Here is a 21,021-nt window from a genome sequence, read left to right as displayed (position 1 = left end):
GGCACCAGATCTGACAGCGGCCGCGTCTCTGCACCTTGTTTTCTGATTCAGGTCAATAATTCTGGCTGCTGAGCCTCATGTGCTGCTCCACTGCTCCAAAGCTGTCAATCATTAACCAGGAAACGTGGCGCGTAAAGCTGTAACCAGGCAGTTTTAGCCTGAGTGACCCTTCTCCATCCCTACAGGGGTATTTCAGCTCGCACAAGCAGTTCCCACAGTCATGTTCAAACTGGTGAGCCACCAGTCCACGATGGACAAGGAACCAGTCCAGCACAGGGTACCACTTAATCACTCACATACACCAGAGGAAATGTAAAGTTGCTATTCCACTTTGGGAGAACATGTCAAACTCTAGGACCCTAGTTAACATAAAAAGTAACTTATATGTATTTGTAATGCGTGTTTTGTATATGTGGGTCATCAAATCTGTCTTCTTGTTACATGCCTGGTTTTAAAGAGATGGTTATTTAATGCATTCTTGATCAGATGTTTAATCATTTTGATGTTAAGCATTTGTTCATGCAACAGTCTATTCAAGGAACCGATATTTAGTTGATTGTTGAACTATTTCTTAATCAGGGTTAAAAAAACAGTAAGAAAATAAGTCGAATAGAATAATTCACTACACAGATGTACATATTTTGTTAAAAACACACGTATTAAAATATTTAAACCAATTTCAGTCTCTGCATATAATTTATTATAAAAATATATTTAAATACTTTATAATATTTCATTTCATTCCATTTTATATGCCAAAATAAATAGTGCTAAATAAATGCAAATTTAGATGCAGTTTACAAAATACAGGACTGATTTATATCCTCATTTCGACTAACAAGGTTTTTTTCGGCTGTTTGGCAAGCAAACACAAACTGTTCTCGTGTTTAAATGCAATCAAGCTGGGAAAATATATGGTGCAATATTTGCAAGGCTATAACATCATATTTCCTGTTATGATTTCATTAGACGGCTTATCAGGGACGTATAAGAGCTCCTGATGTTATTGTGAGCATTAATAATGCCTGCATGTGCATCAGTACATGGTTCATATGTTTGGTTATCATATGTGAAGGCTGTACTCAGGCAGCAGATGATAAGCAATATGACTTCAGATAATATATAATACAGGAACCTTTCCGAATTCCATATAAATCATCTGCTTAATAATTACAAATAAATGAACAGTTTTCTCTGAGCTGAAATAGACATATTAAAACATTAGACCTGCATAATATAGTTTCATCTTTTGTATAGGTAAAAATAGAATGTGCACAGATTGTTTTAAACAATGTTCCACCAATGTCAGGTCTAGAAGATGCATGATCTACAGTATATCATTCATGTGCAGATCAAGTACAGGGACAGATGATGATCTGACTGATAGCACAAGAATTCACATTGCATGTTTAAAATACAACACGAAGTCGTAAGGATGTGTGAGTGCTGATTAATCAGATGGGCTTTTACTTTCGACGTGTGTCAACCAAAGTGCTGTACATTAAAATCAAGTATAAATACCACTCAACTATGCAACATTTAACAAATCATTAACATACATACAAAATTATATACATCTGCACCAACATATAAATCAAATAAAACCAATAAAACAAAGATGGCTATGACAACCCAACAAATATTAAAAACGTATTCATTAAGAGGACTCAAATGCCAAAGAAAACAAATGAGTTTTAAAATGTAACTTAAAGGCATCTTTTGTGTGGGACTCCTTTATGGAAAGTGGAAGACTATTCCAGAGTCTTGGGCAGCTACAGAAAAGGCCCTGTCACCCTTGAACTTCATTTGAGAATGTGGAATAACTAAGAGTGTTGTGTAAACTGGCTTTGCTTATCAGTGGAAAATCCTAATGGGAACATTATTACACTCAGTCATTACAGCAACGATTTCTTGACAGATTAAACATACCCAATTCCCTCTGAAAAATGTAGTGCCTTGAAGCTTCCATGTCTATTCAGGAACACTAATGTAGGTGAGAGTGTAAACGTCTTTAATGTTGGTTATCTGGTTTATAGTGACACCCAGTGTTCCAACTAGGTATTTCTTTCTTATTCTTCGTAGTTTGGACACCCCTGTATTTATTTAGTGTTTGTGTCCACCAAGTGAGTAGATATCACAACTATAAGTCATATTTGTTGGTTTATATGTTTAGTTTTTTTCTAAATTACAGTCTTATGTGACTTAAGTTAAGACACTTATGTATAAAATAGACGTTTGAAACGACTTACACTTCCTAAGGGGCAGTAAAGCTTATGCCAGTATCTAGTTTGGTGATGTATTTATTCTAAACACGACAAATCCACCCTTTTAAGTGCACTACATGTCCAAAAAGGCGACATTTGAATGAAATCGAGCCCATTTGCTTCACACACCTGATGCAAATCCAGTCATTAACTCGTCACCTCGTGTGGCAACTTTAATTGGCACGTTTAGGGCAGAAATGTAAATAAATACGCATGCATGATGGTGGTGGTTAATCCCTTGATCGCGATGGAAGCTTTAACCTTTTCTGCGTATAACTTTGTCGGCTATCCTGGTTATTTCCCCTTTTACAATGGGAACGGTAAATTCAAACCCCAGAACTGGAACAAAAAGGGCAACATGGGGGGCATGCCCGAGGTTAATGATTATTTCGAACTCTACAAGCGAGCTCAGTTAAAGGCCATCCTGTCTCAGGTGAACCCGAATTTAACCCCCCGTCTGCGCAAGGCCAACACTAAAGATTTTGGGGTTCAGGTAAACCCTAAAGTAAGCACCGCGGTGCAGTGTTCACTCGGACCCAAAACGCTGTTTTACCGGGACGACAAATGGGGCTCCCCAAAAGCGGGTGGTGTACCGAGGGAGAACATGCCAAGCACACCGCTCAACAGCGTTCGCTTCTCCCGACCTGTTGCCATCTACTCCCCGGTGTTCGACCGCAGGTTCTTCTCGGTTCCTTCTCACCCTGCTGATGAATCTGAGAACTGCGAGATCACCGAGAGTTCTGGAGAAAAGGAGCTGAAGAAGTTCGATAATGAGAAGGTTCGAGAACTCGAGCCGCGCCAACAAACTTCTTATCAAAGTCCAACTAATACCAAGTTCAACTTCCAGGTTTGTTAATCATCCGTGTTTGATGTGATCACCAAGAAAACTCGATTGTTTATAGAATTGTCAGACCTTTAATTCTTAACTATCCTTAATGTTTGTTTCGATAATCTTGCCAATGATCTGGACTAAACCAACTTCAGATCATCACCTTCCTCTGTTCAAAACTAGAGATGCTCAATTCAAAACGAAGGCAAACCTCTTAATTCAGTTTAGTGTCCTTAAACCCCTAAAATTGATCCTTCAGGAATGGGTAGGTACGTCCATCCCACTCCCCCTCAGGCATATCATTAAAACAAATGTTTATCTTTGAAGCAAAATTTGTGTAACCGTTCTGGTAACCACTTACTCATTTCTTCACTTCTATTTGTTTACTTTTATCCCTAGTCCCATTTTTGATGTGTTCTTGAGTTTGGGAAAGGTGCTATAAATTAAACTACTAATTTTTAGTCATTAATGCTTTTTAAGACTCTAACTAACCAACAGTAAGTGTGGATTTTTAGACACTTATAGAAAAACTTAAGCTTTTATTCATCAGAACTGATTAGCTATGGTGTTCTTGCCCAAATGTGTCTTCCTCAAGAGTTCTGTAATATTGACACTGGTTTTTACATGCAAAAAATGAACAGTATTTATCATGCAGTCCACTTAATCTCAAGTTTATCCCACATTTAGTGCATGTTTGTGCACCAGTAACACTTTGCAGGTTGAATGTTTATCGCCCTTATGACTTCCATAATCTGAGTCGGCTGGTTTTCCTGGTGCATCATGACCGACCTGGTAAATTCTCTTACTTTTACCTTTAGTTCCTGGAGCAGAAATATGGATATTACCACTGCGGCAAGTGCAACGTTCGCTGGGAGAGCGCGTACGTCTGGTGCATCTCTGGAACCTGCAAGGTAGCTGAACTCGACCTGCACTTTCAGCTGATATGTAACGTTGGTTTATAAAGCTAACGGTTCTTTACTCTGGCAGGTTTACTTCAAGCAGCTCTGCAGAAAGTGCCAGGCTGGGCTGAACCCATATAGAGTGGAGTCTATCCAGTGCCAGGTTGGTTTCTGCTTGGGTTGAACATTGGGTTTAAATTTGGGCTGAAACTTGGTGTAAACTTTATTTAACTTCGAATCTTGGCTGAATATTGCATGCTGGGTTTGTAAAACTAAAACAAACAAAAACCTTCATTAAGTTGTGAAGCATCTTGGGTGATAACAGGGTGACTGAACATTATTTCATGTAAGCTCTGTCCATGTTTTTCTGGTTAGGTGTGCGCCCAGACACGCTGTTGCTGCGACCGCAAGCTAAGGCACATTGACATACGGCGTCCTCACCGTCAGGACCTGTGTGGCCGCTGCAAGGGCAAGAGGCTGTCCTGCGACACCACCTACAGCTTCAAATACATCGTCTGATCGTCTCAACAGTCCGTCTTTTATCATTGGTGGCAATGAATATAATGTATTTTTGTATTGACGTGTATTCAGTGAACTTAATAAAATGTAATGCAGCACTTGTTTTGTTCAGGTTCTTGCTTCAAATGACTAAGCGGGCAAATCTGTTATTAAGAACGCAGGGTCTTTATTTATTTATTTATTTTTTTTTTCCCCCTAGTTTTAACACTGCGCCTTGTCTTTTAAATGGTCTTGGTATTCATGAGATAGTTATTGTAGTGCATTCTATTCATTACATTACTGCTTTTTCCAATTGACTGCAAAATACATGCTTCCAAAGAGAATTACTTGGCTACATATACAGTACACTGACCAGTCATAACATAATGACCACCTTCCTAATAGTGTTTGTCCCCCTTTTTGCTGCCAAAATGGCCCTGCAACTGTGCTGCACTGTGTTCGCTCTTTCTATCAGAACCAGCATGAACTTCTTCAGCAATTTGAGCTACAGTAGCTCATGTGTTGGACCGGACCACACGGGCCAGCCTTCAATGAGCCTTGGCAGCCCATGACCCAGTCACCGGTTTACCACCGTTCCTTCCTTGGAGCACTTTTGATAGATACTGACCACTGCAGACCGGGAACACCCTACAAGAGCTGCAGTTTTGGAGCTGCACTGACTGGCCCTTGTTAAATTCGCTCAGATCCTCACGCGTGCCTATTTTTCCTGCTTCTAACGTCAACTCTGAGGATAAAATGTTCACGTGCTGCCTAATATATCCCCCCCCCCACTAACAGGTGCCGTGATGACGTGCTCATAATGTTTATGCCTGATCAGTGTAGGTATTTATGCTAAGTTTTACATTTTAATGGTGGTTGTGTAAAGCTGCTGCTTATTGAATCTTATTATTTTATACCATCATTCTATGTAAACCTGAGTGAAAAACTTGTGTGAGAATCAGCCAAGACTCTTCGTGGCTGTTAAAAACCTGAACTTGATCCTGTATAACCGAAAGTATTCGAGTTAGAAGTGACATTAATGCAATAAATCTTTATTCCTACATAACACTTGACTGCACCAAACAAAACATTCTGTAAAAGTAATATTTACACATCCAAACCCCCCCCCCCCTCAACTACAAGACGTTTCCCTACAGGAAAACGACGTACAATCTCTGCTGGCATGCACGTTTCTAAACCTGTTCGGATTTTATACAAACCATCAAATGAGAGTTCTGATCGTTTTAAATACAACCATGCGTGATCGGCGATTCTGATTGACACGTTTCAGGTAAAACTATCTTCACGATCTTGAAAATGCTAGTGGGTACGTTAACGTTACGTCTAAACACTTGAATGTATTGAAATCGAACAGTTCGATGTATTCGTTTTGAGTTGAATGTACAGCAGCGGTGTGTGTGTGTGTGTTAGTGTATAAGTTCAGTGCTGTGTATAGGACCAGTGATAAATAGGCTCATGAAACAAGTACAGATGGGGGAGAAGATGAATCAGTGACCTTTGTACTGTAGTATGTCTTGTTTATAAAAGTCTGTTCAGGACAGTAGAAAGGCGTCCAGTTCAGCTGTCCTTCATTGCACGTTTCCCAGTAGACGATACCCAGTGCGGGCACCATTATAAGTGCCCGCCAGCTTTGCCGTTTCCTTCTAAAAAGCACAGCGTGTCCTCAGTAGCAAACACAACTTTCTATTCCTTGTAGTGTTTGACATAGTGCAATTATTAAACACATTAAAAAACAAACAATAACCGTGACGGCATGACTTAATCAGAAACGTTGTGCAGGAGCAGTTCGGTTTCTCCAGAACTGCTGCAGCTCTGAGAGTCTGAAGACAAACTGACCCTTAAAACCCCCTCCCTCCTGTTCAGCATGATCCAGGACAGCTGTCCGAGTTTCCCTAAGTAGGGCGTGAGTTTGTGGGACAGGGCCGTGAGGGGGTCGCAGCACTCCCAGGCAGCGCAGTGGACGTGTTCGCGATCGTGTGGGGGCGACGGCGAGGGCGTGTCCAGCAGGGGCCGAGCGCCTAGGGCGGGATCCAGCGCTGCCTGGGGGCGCTGCACGCGTCCTGTCAGAGACTCGTGGCCGAAACGCTGGAGTTCGGGGGGCGGGACGGGACGGGCCGGGAACCCTGGGCGCGGCGGATCATGTCCCGGATCTCGCCGCTTAGCGCCATCAGCTCGGCGCTGACCTGCCACACGTCCTGCTGGAAGCCGACCACGGCGAACATGCCCGTCTGACCCAGGGACTGGTGACGGAAGGAGATGTGCAGCAGGGTGTGGATCTCGTCTTCTGAATTGCTGCCGAAGATGTCGTTTGGCCAGAGCCGCCTGGTGGAACGAAGAGAATAGAAATACTAAATCTGTGGGTCGCAAACACACAAACATCTGGTTTAATCTAATCGGGGACCCACTGGAGCCCTGTCCGAGGTGTTACTCCCTTGTGCCCATTGTTTTCTAGTCAACCTGCTGCTGGGGATCCCGATTGCATCCGGGGAGGGTATATTCACCTGCCCCATGCCCCCTCCGAGGCGTGTGCGGTCCCTTAACCCCTTCTTTTCCACACATGACGTTCCTTCACTTCTGCACAGGGTTTGAAGACCACACCCCACCATTAGTCTGGTCTTTTTCCCACCCAGCAGACTTGATGCCAGCTAGACGGCGCCCAGTCGACTGAGGTGTTCAGAATCCCAGCGCTGGTGTGCTAGTGAAATATCTGGACACCTAAATGCACCTAAATTGAACTGACTGTTACTCTGTGTGTGTGTGTGTGTGTGTGTGTGTGTGTGTGTGAGAGACCTGCACTGGCGGATGTGGCGGATGGCCGTGGTGTACTGTCTGTTCCTCAGACACTCCAGCACCGACTGCACCGCGGCCTCTGAGCTGGGGAAGGCGGGCTGAGTGCTGGGGCGCTGCAGGGCGTCCTGATCGCCCGCCGCTGCCAGTCGGAGACTCACCTTCAGCTCGCCAAGGTCACGGGACATGTTCATCAGCTGTGGGATCGAACAGAAAAGAGCAGGTGGTCCAACAGTCCCCTATAGGCGCGCGACACCAGTCTGTCTGTATCTTGTTTCGGTTACGACGTACCTCTGGCACGGAGCTGATGGCGCTGACTTTGCTGACCAGTTTGCAGTAGCACTGAAACAGCAGCAGCAGCTGGAAGTGGAGCTTATAGAGCCGCTGGCACAGCTCCAGTTGCTGCGAAGAACAGAGGAACAAAGCTGTCAGACGCTGATACTGACACGAGATAAAATAAAATACATTCTTTACACTGTCTGACACAGGAAAACGTTGCTTCAGACTTACAGCCAGGGCCTCCATTTGCTGCATCGGTAAGCATGTCACATTTAGAGAGGAGAAATACGAGCGTTTAAAAAACAGACCTACGAGATCTATTCTGTTCAGCTTAAACATGAACATGATACACAAGAAGGACGATCGAGGGAACGATCACTAATGAGATGAATTTTTTTTCCTCGATGATCTTATCAGCTCCACTTACCACATAGAAGCACTTTGTAGTTCTACAATTACTGACTGTAGTCCATCTGTTACTCTGCATGCTTTGTTACCCCCCTTTCATGCTGTTCTTCAATGGTCAGGACCCCCCACAGAGCAGGTATTATTTAGGTGCTGGATCGTTCTCAGCACTGCAGTGACGCTGACATGGTGCTGGTGTGTTAGTGTGTGTTGTGCTGGTATGAGTGGAGTTTTTGAACACCTCACTGTCACTGCTGGACTGAGAATAGTCCACCGACCAAAAACATCCGGCCGACGGCGCCCCGTGGGCGGCGTCCTGTGCCCACTGATGAAGGTCTAGAAGACGACCGACTCAAACAGCAGCGATAGATGAGCGATCGTCTCTGACTTTACATCTACAAGGTGGACAGACTAGGTAGGAGTGTCTAATAGAGTGGACAGTGAGTGGACACAGTGTTCAGACCAGCACAACACACACTAACACACCACCACCATGTCAGTGTCACTGCAGGGCTGAGAATCATCCACCACCTAAATAATACCTGCTCTGTGGTGGTCCTGTGGGGGTCCTGACCATTGAAGAACAGCTAACAAAGCATGCAGAGAAACAGATGGACTACAGTCAGTAATTGTAGAACTACAAAGTGCTTCTATGTGGTAAGTGGAGCTGATAAAATGGACAGTGAGTGTATACGCATGACCACAACCCAGTAGGGCAGAGACAGGATGGTTTACAGACCTTCTCCTCTGTATCTCCGGGCTGGCTGGTGATCACCCCGTCGTCGGGGCACCTGGGAAATGTTGCCTTGCAGTTTTGAAGCCACTACAGGAGACACAAGTGTAGGTGAGGGATGTTCTAAACAAAACAGCTTCCCAAATCATTAAGCTAGGACTCACCGAGGTGGCTGCCTCTTCTTTACCCGTGTATGTGTCCAGATACTCCTGCAGCTCCAGTACGCTGAACTTGATCTTCTCTAACAGCCCGTAGGAGATGATCTGCACACCAACAGAGATAAGACCGTGAGAGACAGGAGGATGTTCTTATCTGAGATCAGATTCTACTGGATTCAGATTCTATTGTTCCTAGACTCACAGATTAGCTGGAAGGATTGGGAGTGAACGGAAATACGCTCACCGTATCGGCGTCCACGAACAGCGTGGGACAGTCTGAACACGTCCTCAGCATCTGGGACGATCTCACAAACTTCGCCCCGATGCCCCTCAGACCGTCTCCAAGGTAACAGGCGGCATCGCTGGTCAGGGAGCAGAACTTGTTCAGGATGTTCTAGAGACGGAAATCATTTGGAATATAATTCATGTGTTTTAATCACAATCGCTCACAGGTGTAATAAATCTATTACATAAAACAATTATATGCTTGTATATGCTTTGCAGCACCGGTTTAGGGAAGGCCCTTTCCTGTGCCAGCATGAATGTGCCACTGTGCATTAAGGAAGCTCAATAAAGACATGAAGAAGCTCCAGTGACCTGCACAGAGCTCTAACCTCAGCCTCAGTCGACAGCTCCGGGATGAACCGGAACATCGACCTCAGTGCCCAGCCATACACAGGCTTTTTTTGTATTACTGAATGGGCACAAATTCCCACAGACATGCTTCCAAATCTTGTGACAAGCCCTCTCAGAGGATCACTTATTTAAAAAGCATTTGTTTTTAAACACAGCTGTCCAACAAACTTATGGTCTGTTGTCCAAATACTTTTGATCACACACACACACACACACACACACACACACACACACGTATATATATATATATAGTACAGCACACATCTGTATAAACACCAGGAGGCCTGGTACCTGGAACAGGGCGTAGAAGATGCGAAAGGTGTACGCGGCGCACGAGCCGTCCGAATCGGTCAGCAGCTGGTTGATGTGGGTGCGCCACGCCTCCTCGGCATCGTCGCACACCGCGGGCTGGAAGGCGGCGAGGATGGCAGAAAAAAACGGTGACGGTGGTGGGGGGAAGCCCAGCTCGTCCAGGTCGTCCCTCTCCTCTCCGAAACTATAGCTGGAGTGAGAAGGGGAGAGGAGCTCAACTCGTCAGGTTTAGGGGATTTGGTGCCGACGTCTCGGTGCCACTGGACACCTTCAGAGGTCTAGAGGAGTCCATGCCTCGATGTGCCAGAGCAAACTGGGTTTTGGTGGCACAATATGGACCTGCACAATATTAGGCAGGTATTTTTAATGTGATGGTTGATCTGTGTACAATATATTATATAGGAAATGTTTGAAAGTGGGTAGGAACAAGCTGAATCTACATCTCATGAAGGTGGAGCTCAACATTGGCGACGGAATGGGCTGCGTCCCAAATCCCACCCTGCTGTACTAAATGTTGGTAGTAAACAATGCATAGCACATTAGGATGCGGACGCAGCCAGGAAATCACTTGTGTGTGCTGTGTAAACAATATCCGCCTGTCATAACCATAAATTATACAGCGGCGGTGGCCAGGACTTTCACTTTTACTAAATTTGACATCCAACTTTTGCAGGAACACTGACAGACCGAAACACGAGGCTACTCCAGACGTCAGCAGAACACTTGGTTTTATGTTCCTATAGCATTTCTGTGCGTACCCCGGCAGGCCGTTCGGGTCCGGGTCCGCCTCGGCCGGATCCGTTTCCGGTGGAAGGTCCAGAGTGAAGCTGGAGCCGCAGTCAAACCCCGGCGGGAGCTCACTCACACAGAAGGACAGGTCGTCCTCATGTACATTACCGTCCTCGTCTTCAGCTTGCGGCTACATGACCACACGCAAGGTTGGAGAGATGAGGATGAAGGTTTAAATAATACATATAATTATCGTAAAATACGAGGAATAATCGTCTACAAAAATAACATTTTACTTTCACTTGAACAGACTTACAGCCTGAAATCAAAACCCTTGAAATATCTTCTTCTGGCTTTATATAAAATAAAAACAAGAATAACGGGGGTGTAAAAGTGATCAGTCCCCTGATTTAGTCAGTTGCACCTGAGCCAGTTTATAATAGAGCACTGAAGTCGTGCGTCATTCTGTAGTCCTCGTTATGCCCATATTTGGAGACCCGGGTCTAACTCAGATCTCCTGTGGGAAAAATGAACGGGGTTTTCAAAAAATTGACTCTAACGCATCCTGTGCTGAACCAACGTGTTCAGAACCCTGTACGTTTTGTATTATGTACATTTTCCTCCTGTACATCACTGGATCCTCTGAATGACGAGGTTTTTAAAGGGTGGTAATACTAATAATGCTACACGACGTCACTGAATCACACCGATCGAATCGACGGAATGAGCGGCCCGCTTTTGTTGAGTACAACCGAAGGCGTGACACCCGACCGTCCTCGCTTTCTACTTTAATGTAGCTAGCTACTAAAAATATCAAGTAAAACTTGTGAATATCACGGCGCTGTTACACCGGTGAATCGTGCTGCTTCGTGCGCTTATTTAAGAGGCTTATAAAAGAAAAAAAAAGAAAAAATTAAGAGGCTTCCAGTTTAGTGACGTCAGTTCAGTGCGCAGTAGCGTTAGCTCACATGAAGCAGTATTCATATTTTGACTCTTTAACGACTCCATAATTCAGAGGATCCAGTGATAATAGACAGAAGAATCTCCAAAAAACAAAACCTAACAGCTCTGGAACATTTTTTATGACTACAGGATGCGGGAGAGGCGATTTGCGAAATCTCCGTTCATTTTTCCTATTCAGAATTTCTCTTAGACCCGGGTTACCAAATATGGGCATAACAGCACGGCGTGGACTACAAAATGACGACACGACTTCAGTGGTCTATGGTTACTATAAGTGGCTGGTTACTTATTCAAACCAGCTATTTTGTTAAATAAATCATAATAATTACTATATAATTCATATATTTATGTTTCCTCTCTACTGGTGCTGAACCCCGCCCCGATTAAGGAGAGCGAGACTGTCACATGCATCTTCCGACACGTGCGCAGTACCCGACTGCATCTTTTCACCTGCACGAGGCGAGTTCATATGCCGATCGGCTTTGTGTACGGAGAGACACACCCTGACCAGCATTATTCCCCGACTCTGTGCAGACGCCATCAATCAGCCAGCAGAGGTCGCAATTCGTCTTAATTAATTTTTATTCACACTGTGATAATGTGATAACGTGGCGAAGCACGCTAGCCCACTACTGCCGAGATCTGCTGACCCAGGGTTCGCATCTCAGCGGTGCTTTCAGCCGGACTGCATGGACCAGTCAGGAAGGCCGTGATTTTCTATACGACACCATTAAACGAATTATTACTCACAGGTGGAATGGCAGAATCATCTAACAGGGACGTCACCGTGCATGGCGTGGTCGCATTTACGGAGTTTGGGTCAGCGGATGTGGTGTCGTAGGAGGTGGACAGAGAGTCGGTGTGATTGGTGTCCTCTGAAGGCGACAGGTTCATCGTCTGAAAGAAAGAACGTACTAAAGTACACCAGTAATGACACATAAATCAGTGTTTAGAGATCGTAGGCATGACGGAGGTGATGCTCGGAGGCACCGCTGGATCGTACGAGTTGCGAATGGTGCGAGAGGCTCTGGCCGGTGGAGTTGGACTCCTCCTCAGACGAGTCGTCGGAGTCGTGCTGGGGGTCCAGGGGCCCGAGGCTGGGTGTGCTGTCCGAGTTCTGGCTCTCCTCCAGCAGCTCCGTCAGGTCGGTGCTGTCCAGAGAGCGGCGTCGGACTCCCCAGTTAAAGTTATCCATGCTCTCACCCTACACACACACACACACACACACACACACACACATTTAAGTCAATTTAAACTCAGTGTTTCACACACTACACACCGAGTTATTCATTTATATGATTTATCGACTTAAACATGCAATATTACACGAGTAAAGTTTCATATATTAGTATCAGGGCCTGGGTTTGTATCACGGTATAGGTTTGCATGTTCTCCCTGTGTCCGTGTGGGTCTCCTCCAGGTGCTCCGGTGTCCTCCCACAGTCCAAAGACATGCAGTCATGTCAAACTGAGCCCTGTGTGTGTTTCCTGCCTTTCACCCAATGAATCAGACCCACCGTGACCCTGACCAGGATAAAGTGGACATACAGGACATACAGCGTGTGTCTGACTACTGATTACAAGATGGATTGGCGTGTTATTGGTTATAATTGGAAAGGTTATAATATGACACCGATGCAATGATGAGGTTAAACCACGTGCATGCATGAAGCTAGCACTCTCTAGGTCACACACTAGCACGTGCAAGCTTACCTGCAGTTCCTGGCCAGCACAGGAGAGAAAAAAAGAGAGTGTTAGCCACATGAAGACCAGTAAGAAAGCAGCCAGTAGTTACAGACAGAAGGAACGTCAGCGCATCACCAGAAAGTTCAATCTTTACCCCTAAACACACAGACCGTCCTCCGTCAGTTGTCACTTACCTCTCCGTCCTCCAGCTCCACATCCAGGAAGTCGAAGTCTCTGAAAACCCGAAACTGCTGCTCGGAGGCGGTGTCGTCCAGCGTGTCCTCTCGCGTGCCGTCTTCTGACGACACCTGACTGGGCTGGCGTTCCATTAGCTCCAGGTCACCACAGGAGGAAAATATGACCTGGAATAATGACCACGACACCAAGCCACAATGAGAGACCAGTTTCTCTGGGATTTAAGAGCTGACCGACACTATATGGTCAAAACTATTTAGAAACTTAACTGTGAGCTTGCTGGACGTCCACTGTTACCCCTATGTGATCTTATCAGCCGTAATAACAGCCACTCTTCTGAGGAGGCTCCTCACCAGACTTCACATTTACATTTGTGGCATTTAGCAGCCGCTTTTCATCCCATTACAATTATGACTGAACACTGAAGGATTAAGGGCATTGCTCAGGGGTCCAACAGTGTCAACTTGGCAATGGCAGGGCTTGAACCGACAACCTCCTGATTACTAGGCCAGTACTTTAACCGCTGAGCATCCACTGCCTTTCGAGTGTTAACTAGGTATAACATAGTATTTATATAGTTTTTCTTTTTCTTTTTTTATCTTTTTCCCCCCAACTTTTATCCCCATTCTAATCGTGTCCAATTACCCTGATCGCTCCTCTATACTGATTCGACCCCATTTTGCCGCTGACTGAGGACGCCACTCAACTGACTTGCGCCCCCTCCGGCACGCAATCAGTACAGCCTGCATTTTTCACCCGCACGAGCCCAGTTCATACACCGAGAGACACCGCGCACGGAGGGTCACACCCCCCTCGATGTTATTCCTCAGCCCTGTGCAGGCGCCGTCAGTCAACCAGCAGGGGCCGCGGTCGTACCAGTTATGAGGACCTGTGCTCCGACTCTACTCCAAGCCCCTGAACAACAGCCAAACGTTGTTCATACTGCCGCACCAACCCAGTCGGAAAGGCAGAGCTGAGTTTCGATACGATGCATCTAGAAACCCAACTCTGGTGAGCTAGCGTACTTTACCGCTGCGCCACCTAAGCGGCTGTATTTTTATAGTATGAACCCTATATGTTGGAAATACTATTAACCCTAGTATTTATTACCTAGGTATAATATAGTATTTATATAGTATTAACTCTATATGTTGGAAACACTATTAACCCTAGTATTACCTAATTATAATATAGTATTTATATAGTATTAACCCTATATGTAGGAAATCCTGTACTGGTGCAGCAGTAAATCCCACTAGTCTAATACGATCTATCTCTGCTATCTGTCGTATTGCGCTAGATCAGAAGCACACACCCATACAGCAAATGTACCAGAACGACGACTTACAGACGGATTTTTGCTGAGGCCGACCTCCTGTCCACACAACACCAGCACGTTCACCAGCTTTTCCCGCGTCCGCTTCTGCCGAGGCGAAAAGAAACACTCATCTCTGCATCACGTTAGGCAGCACAGCGCTAACGTCTTCGGACAGAGTAAAAAAACGTCATCAAATATTGAACAGTACGTGGGCGTGACTCACTTGTGAAGACTGAGGCTTCTTCCAGCTGACGGGTACCAGAACGTGGTTGGAGCTGGAGCTGGACGATGTGGACGAGGTGCTGCGGGTCACGGCGATGGCCCGGGCCTTCCTGTCTCTACCTCCCGAGCTCTGGAGCTCATCGTACCTGCGGCCAATCAGTGGCGTCTGCACACACACACACACACACACACACACACACACACACACGTACATTTAGGGATGTAATTTGCTGAACCAATACCAATACAGTGAACGAACACACACGCTAACCGGTACTGGACAATCCAGAATTTGGGGCTCGCAGCCACTCCAGTCTGCAAACTCTGCATCGTGTGGATAAAGCATTCACGAGGAAAAACATCATAATCAGCGAGGACTTTATCAGCCTGCGCTCGCTCCGTCTGGACAGGATATGACCGCTTTCATCAGGCTGTATTCTGGGAAACGGGGCATTTCCTGTTGCCCGGACGCTAATGCACGGAATGTATCGTACGCAGCGTGCTCGTAATTCACCGCAGAGGAAAGTGCTCTTAACTCCAAGGTTTTTTTGATCCTAACGACTTAACAACTTAAATGATAGGACGGCCGGCGGGTCGTGGCCTCTCTTACAGCACATAAAAGGATTCGAGAAAACAATCACTGCTCTGCTGCCTCACGGCTTTTGATGTCTCGTGCTGAAACATGCTCGGACAATTCAAGAGGGAAATAATTCCCTGTATCTCGGGAGGTTCTCACACCCCACCCCTGCACACGTTTGTCTCAGGTTCTCTGCCCCCAAAATCCACCCGAATCTTATCTGTATGTTTACAGCTCGTAACAAGGCGGCAGATGTAGCCCCGTATCGGCATGAATTAAACATGAACCCAGTTCGCAGGGTGCTTAACTGAGGTAGGACACGCCCGTGATGCCCGAAAGGTGCCGTAACGCCAGAAAACCGGCCCTGTATTGCATTTTTGGGGGAGAAAGGCAGATTTATCAACAGAGGAGGCGGCAAATCTGTGAGGAAGATACCATCTGTGCCTTCAGATATATCATCTGTGCCTTCTGTGCCACCTAAGTTATCAGAATGAAGGAAAATTGCAGCTTATCAGCCTAAAACAATGACGTGTGGACATACTTATGCAATACTAACAGTGCTGAGTGACTAAAATCACTATTTCTGATCTCCTCATTAAACCTTAAACCTTATACCTTAGCATTTAGCAAACTAGTTAACTTGGTTAGCTTCTGACAGGTTCAGACATGCAGAGATAAACCCCACCGTCCGTGTCCTGCTCCTACCTCAGATATGTCGAAGTGGAACTCCAGCGTCTTGCCAGGCAGGGCTTTGGACGAGCCGTCCCACATCATGCGGCTCACCTCCAGGTTGGCCAGATCTCCGTGGGAGTAAGATGGCAGGGACAGACTGGCAGAGCGCGACACCACCAGCTTCAGGACGTTCAGCGCCTCCTTCCAGTGAGCGGTCTACAACGCACATACAACACACGTACCACTGATTCATGAGATTAAAATACTGCATGTCTTTGTACCTGTGGGCACAGGGAGAACATGCAAACTCAACAAAGAAAGAAACCCGGGTGCGTGATCCAGGGAATAAAACCCATGCCAATCTAGCTGTCAGGTGGCAGCGCTACCCACTGCGCCACCGTGCCGCTAATTTCATATATTTTCAAATAATTTAATCAGAATAATATATCAAAATATAAAGTGGATAAAAAATAACCTACATGTACAAACTTCTCGATGGTCTTGAGCACCTCCACGTTGAAGGCTTTGACCTGAATGGCTGCAAGGTCCATGTGACTCAGCAGGCTGTAGATGATCTGGAGCAGGGGCTGTTGCATGCTGGGTAAGCCTTTATCCAATAACTACGATCACGATGGAAGAATTATATAAATAAATAATAACCCACAGAAAGCTACGTATTCATTCATTCATTCATTCACTCATTCATTCACTCATCTGTTTGTGGCAGAATCATCCCAGAAAATGACAACTGGGCGCTCGGGTGGGTCGCAGACAAAAATAATACGAATTAAATACACCAACGCCCTCTTGTGGAGGCCTTACGTTACGCCTTGTCAACCACAGTGGGACCAGATTTTCTCCCAATTTAGAGTAGTCAATTCGTCCTCCGCTGCTGAGGGATACCCGATCGCATCCGAGGAGAGCACGTCACTGCCCACGCCTCTTCCCGACACGTGCACAGCCCTCCTCTTATCGCCCTATGCACCAGTCGGGGTCCTTACACAGGGTTTGAAGACCCCGGCACTGCCAGTTGCGCTTGCTAGGTGGCAAAGCCGAGTTTCCGACCCGAGGAGTTCAGAATCTCGGCGCTGGTGTGCTAGCGGACACAATTGGCCGTGTCTGAGGGAGGGAGGGTCGAACGCTGGGGTGGGGGAATCACAGTTTTAAGTTTGGAATGGCTCTAGGTATGCGATGCGGTTCTGTCTGAGAACCCAAAGCCGACTGCAAATTGGAATTGTCTTGAGGTATATGTGTGTGTGTGTGTGTGTTGGGGGGGGGGGGGGGGAGGGGTCGTGCTCCAGCTCTCCTCCAGGAATCATTTCCAGGGGGGAAATCATAACATTGAATGAAATAAACTTGATTCGGGAAGGAACGTAAGGTACGATTGGTAGACGTTCACCTCAGCCATGTAGGTCACCATGCTGAGCGTGAGGTCAGAGAAGGCCTCGTGCAGGTAGCGGCAGACGACGCTGACCCAGGAGAAGGAGTCTCTGGTGTAGGAACGGGTTTTATACAGAGTCATCACGTGAGCTAGGTGAGACAGCTTGGCGTTCTTCTCCTTCTCCTCGAGACACACCTACAGCAACCAAAGCAACAAGCATAGACAGTTACAGCCATCGTTTTATAACGGAAAGCACATGGAAAATGATCCAGGGCCGGAATCGTGAGACCTGTGCTATCCTCTCGGCGCTCTCCTTGCAGAACTGTGTCGGGGAGTCGAAATGCTGCACCAGGTGAGGCAGCAGACACAGAACGTTCAGAGGGAAACCTGAGTAACACAGAAGAGGAGTGAACGATTTTATTCCTATGAAATGAAATGGGTCAGTGAGACGTGCAGGGTTCGATCACACATGTACCTATAGACTGTGACGTGTCCACCACGGACACCCGTGCGACCGGCGTGAGCTGGCAGAAGAGCTGCAGCGTGAGGTCACTGGTGGCCGGCGAGGTGAAACCCTTAAGCAGGAGCTGCTGCAGGCCGGAGAATCCGCTCCACCTCAGCTGAGCCTGAAGCTTGTCCAGGCGCTCCCGGTTCTCGGGCTGTTCCAGGGGGACGCGCGAGAGCAGTTTGTGCACCAGCCGCAGCGCCATCTGGTACTCGAACTCGAAGTCCGACTCCATGAGGGACACGGCCACCCAGAAGAGCGTGGCCAGCAGGTTGGAAGGGTGGCTGGGCTCGGACGGGTTGGCGCTGGCGTCGGCGCGACCGGACGAGGTGGACGAGGTGCTTCGGGCCGAGCGGCCCAGACCCCCCGGCTGGGTGCAGGCCTGAATGCGGTCCAGGGTGGCGCTCCGGGGCGGGTCGGAGGACGAGTGTTCGCCGCTCTCGCCGAACTTCTTGGGCACCGAGTAACTGCGCTGGTGCCTGCTGCGCTCGGCCGCGCTGGCCTCTTTCGACAGGTTGAGCTGGCCGGTGCTCTTGCGGTTGGAGTTCAGCTTGCCGATCACCAGGAAGTCCGGAGACGAGGATCTGGGATCAGAGAGATGAGTAAAATAAACCCAGAGATCAAAGAAATAATCAAAGAAATGATCTACTGATTCATTTGAAAGCTATAAAAGATCGTCACCTGGTCAGTGCTGCCATCAGCTCACTGTTTTTGAGGCATTCAGCCAAATTATCCACCACCGACTCCAGAGTGAGTAATATCTCCATCACGTAACCCTAAAAGAGCAGGTAAAATACATAAATACATAAATACATAAATAAAATACACACCTATACACTTATCTACCATATCTACCTACATGTGCACCCACCTGCACCTCGTCTCCGTGCTCCCCCACCACCTCCACCAGGCGAGACAGCAGGTCTGACACAGCGTGAGCGGAGAGCGGCTGCCGGAGGGCTCTGAATATCTGGAAGGAACGTCCGGCGTAGTGGCGCGACGAGCTGCACAGGGCCGTCTGCAGAGCCACGTCGCTCAGCTGCTGTTCCAGGTGGAAATCTGAAGCAAATTAAGAAATATAACGCTGCGTTAGGAGCTCAGCTGGCCGAGGAAAAATAAGGTCAGATGATTAAAGAAGACAGGATTGGAGAATTTATCGTCATGATTGTGGCTTATTAGCTGAAGAACGATAAACAGAACTGTGGGCCTCACTTTATACTGCTCTAGTCACGTTACAGTTTCAGCACTTCCTCTACAGCTTGGGTCTGAGCTGTTCTGTGGTAACCGTTATTCCTTATCTTGTAACAATATGACTGTGAGGATTTAATAGTCTGTTATTATTCTGGCGCTCAGGTGGTGCATATTCCGCTAGCACACCAGCGCCTAGATTCTGAACTCCTCGGTTCGAAAGCGGTCGGCTGGGCGCCATCTAGCGAGAATAATCGGCAGTGCCTGCAGCAGACACGTTTCTGCTAGGGCGGGATGACCGGACTACGTGGGTGGGGTCTTCAAACGCCGTGTAAGGACCCTGATTGGCGGATAGAGAGGTGAAAAAGGTTTCCGCTAAGGGCTGCGCGCGGGTCGGAGGAGGCGTGAGCAGCGATATACCCACCTCGACTGCAATCAGGGATCCACCGGCAGCGGAAGACAGATTGACTACGCATGCTAGTCCACTACAGCTGAGATCTGGGGTTCGAATAGTCTAGCCACAAGGACTGGTATGCCATTCAGGACCAGAATGATCCCTAAAAATATTAAAATCGTACCAAAAACCCCTCACATACTGTAGTAAAGTATAGAAGTGTGTAAAAACAATAATATTTACCTGACTTGGTCTCTTTGAACACAGACATGACGTGGCGCAGGAAGTTGGAGAGCTGCTCGGCGCTCTTGGAGTTGGGGTTCTTCGGAGTGATGTCCTCATGGCACCACAGGGGTCCGAAGGTTCTAAGTAACAACAGGACAGTACTCCGAGCACTGCGCCACCATAGAACCACCACCAGTATCAGACAGAATTAAACCCACAACCCTACACATGACCCCGAACTCCAGCCAGCAAGACGCTACTGAGTCAAATCTACACGGTGTGACCGGAGCATCTCTATCAGTTATGATCTCTCAGCGATAACGATCGTTTTACCTGGTGGTGAGGAACTCGATGAGCTTGCTGGTCTTCTCCTCAGACTCTGTGGAGGACTCGTCCAGCTCCTCGAGGTCTGCCGTGATCTGAGGGAGGTTCCCCACGCTGCCCCCCAGGCTCACACTGGACGAGGTCGAGGAGGAACTCAGGCCCGAATCTGCCACCGGAGACGCCTGCCACTCCCGCAGGAAGTCCAGCCCGCCTGTAACACATCAGTGACATATCTAATATGAACAGGATCCTAAACGTTCTGTTTATTTAGGCTCCTCAGAAAGTCCCTGTGGATCAGACGTGCCCGACTATATAAAATTCACACTCAAATAAACAACAGGTGAAGATGAGAGACTAAGTAATGATGCCAAGCCCTTGGCATGGAATGAAATACAGAATTCCAGTCTGAAACCTATAATCCGCTCTGGTATTTTTTGTTTACAGTGATGCTGCAGACAGGTGGATACACGCCCCATTTTCAGGTGAGTGCAAACCTGTACTTATAACCATTTTATTACTAGTCCTTGCAGACCCCTTCTTTTCGCCCGTACCTACCTACCTACCTACCTACCTACGTACGTACCTACAGTATCTACCTACCTACCTACCTACCTACCTACCTACGTACGTACCTACAGTATCTACCTACCTACCTACCTACAGTATCTACCAACTGTATCTACCTACCTACAGTATCTATCTATCTATCTATCTATCTATCTATCTATCTATCTATCTATCTACCTATCTATCTATCTATCTATCTATCTATCTATCTATCTACAGTATCTACCTATCTACCTACCTACCTATTTATCTACC

At 46.9% G+C, this 21,021-nt stretch overlaps 2 protein-coding genes across 7 annotated transcripts in view; one reads left to right on the top strand and one right to left on the bottom strand.

The window, feature by feature from the left end:
• Window positions 1-2,511: 2,511 nt before the first annotated feature.
• zar1l (zygote arrest 1-like) lies at window positions 2,512-4,576 on the top strand. The gene is made up of 4 exons (XM_063014467.1): window positions 2,512-3,111; window positions 3,912-4,004; window positions 4,081-4,155; window positions 4,368-4,576. Exons 1-4 carry the CDS (start codon window positions 2,512-2,514, stop codon window positions 4,509-4,511), a joined length of 912 nt encoding a protein of 303 aa, XP_062870537.1. The 3' UTR covers window positions 4,512-4,576.
• Window positions 4,577-5,526: 950 nt separating this feature from the next.
• The window catches only part of fryb (furry homolog b (Drosophila)), a 96,071-nt gene continuing 80,576 nt past the window's right edge, over window positions 5,527-21,021 (bottom strand). For 5 of the 6 annotated variants that reach the window (XM_063013848.1, XM_063013850.1, XM_063013852.1 and 2 more), the window contains 23 exons: window positions 20,209-20,410; window positions 19,894-20,015; window positions 18,940-19,127; window positions 18,750-18,844; window positions 18,039-18,652; window positions 17,853-17,950; window positions 17,582-17,758; window positions 16,662-16,802; window positions 16,216-16,398; window positions 14,935-15,099; window positions 14,742-14,816; window positions 13,393-13,560; window positions 12,517-12,717; window positions 12,264-12,410; window positions 10,580-10,740; window positions 9,801-10,011; window positions 9,118-9,267; window positions 8,880-8,978; window positions 8,722-8,805; window positions 7,809-7,826; window positions 7,590-7,700; window positions 7,302-7,495; window positions 5,527-6,833 (listed from right to left, as the gene is read on the bottom strand). In XM_063013848.1, the coding sequence (XP_062869918.1) occupies window positions 6,575-6,833; window positions 7,302-7,495; window positions 7,590-7,700; window positions 7,809-7,826; window positions 8,722-8,805; window positions 8,880-8,978; window positions 9,118-9,267; window positions 9,801-10,011; window positions 10,580-10,740; window positions 12,264-12,410; window positions 12,517-12,717; window positions 13,393-13,560; window positions 14,742-14,816; window positions 14,935-15,099; window positions 16,216-16,398; window positions 16,662-16,802; window positions 17,582-17,758; window positions 17,853-17,950; window positions 18,039-18,652; window positions 18,750-18,844; window positions 18,940-19,127; window positions 19,894-20,015; window positions 20,209-20,410 (3,863 nt within the window). In that variant the 3' untranslated portion in view covers window positions 5,527-6,574. The remainder of the gene's footprint in view (window positions 6,834-7,301; window positions 7,496-7,589; window positions 7,701-7,808; window positions 7,827-8,721; window positions 8,806-8,879; window positions 8,979-9,117; window positions 9,268-9,800; window positions 10,012-10,579; window positions 10,741-12,263; window positions 12,411-12,516; window positions 12,718-13,392; window positions 13,561-14,741; window positions 14,817-14,934; window positions 15,100-16,215; window positions 16,399-16,661; window positions 16,803-17,581; window positions 17,759-17,852; window positions 17,951-18,038; window positions 18,653-18,749; window positions 18,845-18,939; window positions 19,128-19,893; window positions 20,016-20,208; window positions 20,411-21,021) is intronic. The other variant, XM_063013849.1, reaches the window with a different exon arrangement.

The sequence above is a fragment of the Trichomycterus rosablanca genome, chromosome 18, assembly GCF_030014385.1.
Source record: "Trichomycterus rosablanca isolate fTriRos1 chromosome 18, fTriRos1.hap1, whole genome shotgun sequence".
In the NCBI taxonomy this organism is placed as follows: domain Eukaryota; kingdom Metazoa; phylum Chordata; class Actinopteri; order Siluriformes; family Trichomycteridae; genus Trichomycterus; species Trichomycterus rosablanca.
This window is presented reverse-complemented; position numbering and strand designations above follow the sequence as displayed.

Excerpts from the sequence above, each read along its gene's own strand:
- zar1l (XM_063014467.1), top strand. The coding sequence starts at position 2,512 with ATGGAAGCTTTAACCTTTTCTGCGTATAACTTTGTCGGCTATCCTGGT. Across the intron at positions 3,112-3,911 it reads ATACCAAGTTCAACTTCCAG|TTCCTGGAGCAGAAATATGG; the intron begins GTTTGTTAATCA and ends TTTTACCTTTAG. Across the intron at positions 4,156-4,367 it reads TGGAGTCTATCCAGTGCCAG|GTGTGCGCCCAGACACGCTG; the intron begins GTTGGTTTCTGC and ends TTTTCTGGTTAG.